General features: G+C 59.8%; 1 protein-coding gene across 1 annotated transcript; it reads left to right on the forward strand.

Moving 5' to 3' along the window:
• Positions 1 to 485: 485 nt before the first annotated feature.
• On the forward strand, positions 486 to 6,353 carry LOC120323879 (inositol 1,4,5-trisphosphate receptor-interacting protein-like 1). The gene is made up of 2 exons (XM_039384604.1): positions 486 to 2,062; positions 6,295 to 6,353. Exon 1 carries the CDS (start codon positions 582 to 584, stop codon positions 1,509 to 1,511), a length of 930 nt encoding a protein of 309 aa, XP_039240538.1. The 5' UTR covers positions 486 to 581; the 3' UTR covers positions 1,512 to 2,062; positions 6,295 to 6,353.
• The last annotated feature ends 1,652 nt before the right edge of the window (positions 6,354 to 8,005 follow it).

The following is an 8,005-nucleotide window of genomic DNA, read 5'->3' on the forward strand; positions in this document are numbered from 1 at the left end:
CAGGGGGGTGGGGATGAAGGGCGGGGCTTGTGGGCCGGCTGATGTGTCTCTGGTGGCTGTGACATCACAGCGGACAGGTCACAATGGGAGCTGTCCCTAAGGAGCACAGCAGGCAGCCCCAGGGCAGTTGGACTTGGGCGATCAGTGAGTGCAGATGCAGGGGGAAGGCTGGGATGGATGGGGGAGGGGGAAGATGCCCAGGGGGGGTGGTTGTAACCCTGAGCCAAAGCTGAGTCCCTCCCGGCAGGGCCGAGTTGTGCCCCTGGGGCCTGGCACACAGGTGCTCAGGGCTCTCTGTGTTGGCAAGTGCCCAAAGAGCCTTTGGGGATGGGCCGGCTGCCCCCGGCTCCACGGGACCCTGTGGTGTGGCGGGGATGGGGCCTGGGGAGACTCTGCTCGGCTGTCTCTTGCCTTTTGCCGGGGCACAGCCCAGCCAGGGCCTGGCAAGGAGGGTCCCAGCTGGGGCAGGGTGGGCCCTGTGCCGTCTGCAGCCAGGGGCTGCGTTCCCTTCAAGCCTTGATCCCCGTGCTCCCTCCCACCCCGAGCCGCTGGAGAAACTTGTCTCTCATCTCCTGCAGGCCATGGATTCAGCAACTCTGCTCCTCCTGGCTGTGCTGGCCATCCTGCCCAAGACGACACAGGATCCCCAGAGCGATGCGGTCAGCGCGCGGCGGATGACCGAGCGTGCGCTTTTTGTGGAGCAGAAGATGACGGAGCTGTGGGAGGAAGTCGAGTGGAGGAGGGCCCTGGACGATGTTCCACTCCTTTGGATCTTGCAGCACTGGCTCTTCTGGCTGGCTGCAGCAGCTGGGCTGGGCTGGCTGGCCTGGCAAAGGGAGGAGGCCTCTCGCCGGCGCCGTGAGCAAGAAGAGCTCAGCGCAGCAGCCGCTGCTGGCGGGCCTTTTGCAGCGCTCAGCCTGTCACCGCTGCAGGACCTGCCCTTCATGGGCCGGACCCTGAAGAAGCTGCTGCGGGACCTCCTGGAGGTGTGCCAGGTGCTCTCCCAGAACACCTTCATGCCAGAGCTGCACCTGGCCACTGGGCAGCAGGGCACCTGCATCGAGTCCTGGCATGAGCTGGGGGACTGCACCGTCTACCAGCTGCTGCTCTTCCTCAGGCCACCCCCCTGGCACTCTTTCCGGCTGCAGCTGCCCGACGCCATGGACGTGCCACACTCCATCCGTGTGCTGCTGGAGTGCTCGTGTTCCAGGACGGCGGGGAACATCTTCTGCTTTGTCCACCCCACCTACAACCACCAGCACTCGCCCCTCGTGCGCACCCTCTGCACAGACTCCCACTTGGAGGTGCAGAAGGTCGCCGGCTGGCTGCCCAGACTGGTGGAATCGGCCTGGGAGCGTTTGCCTCAGTGGCACGACTGGCAGCTCCGGCTGCTGCCCTCCTCCCGCTCCTGCAGGCTCCTGCTGACCGGCCCCGGCCAGGTGCGGCTCTGCGCTGTGCTGCTCTTGGCACTGCAGCAGGGCCGCCCGGGCACCTTCCTGCTCCTGGAATAGGCAGGCGCAGCTTTCCCGGGGGCTGCTTTGGGCCGGGGCTGCGCGGCGACTTGGGAGCGCACCCAGTCGGCACGGCACAACAGACCCTTGTGCTGACTGGACTGAAGAGCAGCACTCCTGGCTCTGTCTACTCCCAACTCCCCATGTGCCCTGCTCTGCCTTAAGCCCAGCTGCAAATGGAGCACCAGCAGCCACTCCCTCAACTGCCTTCCGTTCCCTGCCACCCTGGTGGAATGGGGGCAAGAATCCCAACTCCAACTTGGCAGAAAGTTAACTTTAAGACTACCCCCAACAATAGGTTTAGGAGTAAGTTTAAGAGTAAGTTTAGTTCCTAGGCATAATAATAGTCATAGTAATAGTAATAATAGTAATAACTAGTTTAAGATAGATCATTTTAATAAGAATTTAGTTTTATAAAACTCTAAACAGTAAGGTAGATAACGTTAGCTCCCAGCTCCCCACGTCCCCTGTCCTGCTTTAATCCCAGCCGGAAATGAAGCCCCAGCAGCCACCCCCTCAAGCCCCTTCCCTTCCCTTCCCCGCCACCCTAGGTTCATAATAGCTTTCATTAGAACTTTAGTTAAGTTTAATAATTATAAGGGAAACATAGATAAGTTTATTACTAACAATTTAGTTTTAAAAAACTCAACCCCAAAACCTTTATAAGGGTTTCTAGTGAAAAGCCAAGTGGAGTTCAGTAACAGCGGTAATTAATAAGGGAGGGGATCACACCAAAGGCGAGGGAAAAGCCCAGACAAGTGGTGCCCAATAGAGCGGCTCCCCCACAGCTGAGCCATGCCACACCCCCCTTGCGGAACCCAGGTGGGCCCCCCTTCCAGCTCCCTCGCCCAGTTTCTAAGCTGGACATGACCTTGGGCGGTGTGCACCAGAAAGACAGAACGGAACAGTGTGCAAAGGCCCAGGGGAAAGCACCTAGGAAAGGGAGGAACCTGGACTAGTGTGAGAGAAAGGTCCCGGTCCTTCTGGCTGGACCTTCAAGCGTTCAGCCAGCAGGGCATCGCCCACAAGGTGCCTCAGTCCTGAGGCACGTGGCGTCCTGCTGCTGTCAAAGGCCCTCTCAAGGCGGCTGCTCCAGCACTCCTGGGGCAGCAGGACAAGCCGTCAGGCTCAGAACAGCCCGTGGAGCCTTGAGACCGAAGGCAGCAGCAGAGCAGCAACTGCACGGGGAACGTTCTCAGGTGCAGACACGGCGCAGCTGCTCGGGATCTACTGCGCCCAGAGCAGAAATAAAAGAAAGAGACGATCACACACGACTATTTGCGTGGTAATTCTACAAGGATCTCCCCGGCCCGCATAGCTTGGGAGGCAGGGATTGCCCACCCGCCCTGGTGAGGGACAAACCGCTCTGGTGCGGCCGGATGTCACTCGGAGCGCAAGGCCGAAACCCAAAGCCCACGTCCAGCGCTTTCCCTCTTGGAGAAGGCCTTGGGGGTGGTGGAAGACACCTGAAAGGCAGCAACTCGAGAAGCCCATCTTGGCAGAGAGTGCAGCACAAGTCCTCCAAACACGCACGGGGCACCCACAGGATGGGCTCCTCTGCGCCCACTGTTCCGCTGCGCCCGTTGTTCCCACCCAGCTGCAGCACTGGCTTCACACACAGCCTGGGGAGAGCAGAGGGAGCTTTCATCTCCTCTGCCTTCCTGACTCTGCTCGCGGCGCACAAGCCACAGCAAAAGCATGCGCGGTGCCCAGGGAGCCAGTCCACCCGGACAGTGGCAGCAGCCACTGCCCCACCCGCTTGCTGCCTTAGATGCTGTGCCCCGGCTGCTCAGAGGGAAGCATCCCAGCTCTGTCAAATTCAAGGGACTTGGAGTCTGTTGCCAAAGCTTTGGTATCTGCAGAGGACCTTGGAGCCGCACAGTCCCCAACCGGACTCGGGTCACAGCCTCTCTCCGCAAGCTCCCGTGTCTGTCTGGAGGCGCTGGCAAGATTGCTCTCGCCGGGCTGATCCATGCAGAGTCTCTTGCCCCTGTCTCTCTGTGGGAGCTCGTTCTTTCTGAGCAAAACCAATCAGCAAAACTAGAAACTTCTCCTAAGCCCACCTCTGTGGCAGGCCTGGGAAAGCCATGACGTTTGTCTAGGAGCTCTACCGTCCACCTGGCCGGAGCAATTCAAAGCCAACCAGGTGGAGCAGAGGAAGACCTGCTGTAGGCCTGCTCTGTCCCGTCAGGACTTTCAGGGTCTGCAAGTGAGCTCTCGAGGTGACAGGTAAACTTCCGCCTGGGAGCTCAAGCTAGAGCTGCACCTCCCATCTCCACAGCCCACAGTATCCCTGAGGCACTGTCTTCTGTCTTACGCAAAGCCTTTCCTTCTGCAAGGCCGCTCGGCCTTAGGAATAAAGAGAACAGGCAAGTCCGAGTCTCTGCCCATTGGCGAGGTTTATTTGCTATTGCCGAGGCACACGCCAGACTTTAGCCACCAGAAGACCAGGCTCAAGCTAAGCCAAGCTTAGCGCCATCTCAAGGCTCCTTTGCAACTCACAGGCCCCTTCAGATTCTGCCAGCCAGGGAAATCTTTGGTCTGTGATGGTTGCAGCTCCTGCCTCACTTCCACAGCTGGGCTGGGCTGGGCTGGATGGGGGAAGGGGCAAATGGCCAGGGGACTTTGTAAGCCAAAGCAAGAGACGGAAGCCCCGTGGGGCCAGGTGCAGTTGTGCCAGTGGGGCCGTCTCGGGGGGGCTCGGGGCTCTCTGTGGTGGCTCTGGGGCTTTGTCCGTTTGGCCAAGAGACCCCCCGGGATCTCCCGAGGAGGAGTTGGCACTGAGTGTTAGAGAGGATGCCCAGAAGGCCCTGAGCAGGGGGGTGGGGATGAAGGGCGGGGCTTGTGGGCCGGCTGATGTGTCTCTGGTGGCTGTGACATCACAGCGGACAGGTCACAATGGGAGCTGTCCCTAAGGAGCACAGCAGGCAGCCCCAGGGCAGTTGGACTTGGGCGATCAGTGAGTGCAGATGCAGGGGGAAGGCTGGGATGGATGGGGGAGGGGGGAGATGCCCAGGGGGGGGTGTAACCCTGAGCCAAAGCTGAGTCCCTCCCGGCAGGGCCGAGTTGTGCCCCGGGGGCCTGGCACACAGGTGCTCAGGGCTCTCTGTGTTGGCAAGTGCCCAAAGAGCCTTTGGGGATGGGCCGGCTGCCCCCGGCTCCACGGGACGCTGTGGTGTGGCGGGGATGGGGCCTGGGGAGACTCTGCTCGGCTGTCTCTTGCCTTTTGCCGGGGCACAGCCCAGCCAGGGCCGCTGGGGAAACTTGTCTCTCATCTCCTGCAGGCCATGGATTCAGCAACTCTGCTCCTCCTGGCTGTGCTGGCCATCCTGCCCAAGACGACACAGGATCCCCAGAGCGATGCGGTCAGCGCGCGGCGGATGACCGAGCGTGCGCTTTTTGTGGAGCAGAAGATGACGGAGCTGTGGGAGGAAGTCGAGTGGAGGAGGGCCCTGGACGATGTTCCACTCCTTTGGATCTTGCAGCACTGGCTCTTCTGGCTGGCTGCAGCAGCTGGGCTGGGCTGGCTGGCCTGGCAAAGGGAGGAGGCCTCTCGCCGGCGCCGTGAGCAAGAAGAGCTCAGCGCAGCAGCCGCTGCTGGCGGGCCTTTTGCAGCGCTCAGCCTGTCACCGCTGCAGGACCTGCCCTTCATGGGCCGGACCCTGAAGAAGCTGCTGCGGGACCTCCTGGAGGTGTGCCAGGTGCTCTCCCAGAACACCTTCATGCCAGAGCTGCACCTGGCCACTGGGCAGCAGGGCACCTGCATCGAGTCCTGGCATGAGCTGGGGGACTGCACCGTCTACCAGCTGCTGCTCTTCCTCAGGCCACCCCCCTGGCACTCTTTCCGGCTGCAGCTGCCCGACGCCATGGACGTGCCACACTCCATCCGTGTGCTGCTGGAGTGCTCGTGTTCCAGGACGGCGGGGAACATCTTCTGCTTTGTCCACCCCACCTACAACCACCAGCACTCGCCCCTCGTGCGCACCCTCTGCACAGACTCCCACTTGGAGGTGCAGAAGGTCGCCGGCTGGCTGCCCAGACTGGTGGAATCGGCCTGGGAGCGTTTGCCTCAGTGGCACGACTGGCAGCTCCGGCTGCTGCCCTCCTCCCGCTCCTGCAGGCTCCGGCTGACCGGCCCCGGCCAGGTGCGGCTCTGCGCTGTGCTGCTCTTGGCACTGCAGCAGGGCCGCCCGGGCACCTTCCTGCTCCTGGAATAGGCAGGCGCAGCTTTCCCGGGGGCTGCTTTGGGCCGGGGCTGCGCGGCGACTTGGGAGCGCACCCAGTCGGCACGGCACAACAGACCCTTGTGCTGACTGGACTGAAGAGCAGCACTCCTGGCTCTGTCTACTCCCAACTCCCCATGTGCCCTGCTCTGCCTTAAGCCCAGCTGCAAATGGAGCACCAGCAGCCACTCCCTCAACTGCCTTCCGTTCCCTGCCACCCTGGTGGAATGGGGGCAAGAATCCCAACTCCAACTTGGCAGAAAGTTAACTTTAAGACTACCCCCAACAATAGGTTTAGGAGTAAGTTTAAGAGTAAGTTTAGTTCCTAGGCATAATAATAGTCATAGTAATAGTAATAATAGTAATAACTAGTTTAAGATAGATCATTTTAATAAGAATTTAGTTTTACAAAACTCTAAACAGTAAGGTAGATAACGTTAGCTCCCAGCTCCCCACGTCCCCTGTCCTGCTTTAATCCCAGCCGGAAATGAAGCCCCAGCAGCCACCCCCTCAAGCCCCTTCCCTTCCCTTCCCTTCCCTTCCCTTCCCCACCACCCTAGGTTCATAATAGCTTTCATTAGAACTTTAGTTAAGTTTAATAATTATAAGGGAAACATAGATAAGTTTATTACTAACAATTTAGTTTTAAAAAACTCAACCCCAAAACCTTTATAAGGGTTTCTAGTGAAAAGCCAAGTGGAGTTCAGTAACAGCGGTAATTAATAAGGGAGGGGATCACACCAAAGGCGAGGGAAAAGCCCAGACAAGTGGTGCCCAATAGAGCGGCTCCCCCACAGCTGAGCCATGCCACACCCCCCTTGCGGAACCCAGGTGGGCCCCCCTTCCAGCTCCCTCGCCCAGTTTCTAAGCTGGACATGACCTTGGGCGGTGTGCACCAGAAAGACAGAACGGAACAATGTGCAAAGGCCCAGGGGAAAGCACCTAGGAAAGGGAGGAACCTGGACTAGTGTGAGAGAAAGGTCCCGGTCCTTCTGGCTGGACCTTCAAGCGTTCAGCCAGCAGGGCATCGCCCACAAGGTGCCTCGGTCCTGAGGCACGTGGCGTCCTGCTGCTGTCAAAGGCCCTCTCAAGGCGGCTGCTCCAGCACTCCTGGGGCAGCAGGACAAGCCGTCAGGCTCAGAACAGCCCGTGGAGCCTTGAGACCGAAGGCAGCAGCAGAGCAGCAACTGCACGGGGAACGTTCTCAGGTGCAGACACGGCGCAGCTGCTCGGGATCTACTGCACCCAGAGCAGAAATAAAAGAAAGAGACGATCACACACGACTATTTGCGTGGTAATTCTACAAGGATCTCCCCGGCCCGCATAGCTTGGGAGGCAGGGATTGCCCACCCGCCCTGGTGAGGGACAAACCGCTCTGGTGCAACCGGATGTCACTCGGAGCGCAAGGCCGAAACCCAAAGCCCACGTCCAGCGCTTTCCCTCTTGGAGAAGGCCTTGGGGGTGGTGGAAGACACCTGAAAGGCAGTAACTCGAGAAGCCCATCTTGGCAGAGAGTGCAGCACAAGTCCTCCAAACACGCACGGGGCACCCACAGGATGGGCTCCTCTGCGCCCACTGTTCCGCTGTGCCCGTTGTTCCCACCCAGCTGCAGCACTGGCTTCACACACAGCCTGGGGAGAGCAGAGGGAGCTTTCATCTCCTCTGCCTTCCTGACTCTGCTCGCGGCGCACAAGCCACAGCAAAAGCATGCGCGGTGCCCAGGGAGCCAGTCCACCCGGACAGTGGCAGCAGCCACTGCCCCACCCGCTTGCTGCCTTAGATGCTGTGCCCCGGCTGCTCAGAGGGAAGCATCCCAGCTCTGTCAAATTCAAGGGACTTGGAGTCTGTTGCCAAAGCTTTGGTATCTGCAGAGGACCTTGGAGCCGCACAGTCCCCAACCGGACTCGGGTCACAGCCTCTCTCCGCAAGCTCCCGTGTCTGTCTGGAGGCGCTGGCAAGATTGCTCTCGCCGGGCTGATCCATGCAGAGTCTCTCGCCCCTGTCTCTCTGTGGGAGCTCGTTCTTTCTGAGCAAAACCAATCAGCAAAACTAGAAACTTCTCCTAAGCCCACCTCTGTGGCAGGCCTGGGAAAGCCATGACGTTTGTCTAGGAGCTCTACCGTCCACCCGGCCGGAGCAATTCAAAGCCAACCAGGTGGAGCAGAGGAAGGCCTGCTGTAGGCCTGCTCTGTCCCGTCAGGACTTTCAGGGTCTGCAAGTGAGCTCTCGAGGGGACAGGTAAACTTCCGCCTGGGAGCTCAAGCTAGAGCT

This window comes from Pipra filicauda, unplaced genomic scaffold (genome assembly GCF_003945595.2).
Source record: "Pipra filicauda isolate LSUMZ 115617 unplaced genomic scaffold, ASM394559v2 scaffold363_size724302_pilon, whole genome shotgun sequence".
NCBI lineage: Eukaryota > Metazoa > Chordata > Aves > Passeriformes > Pipridae > Pipra > Pipra filicauda.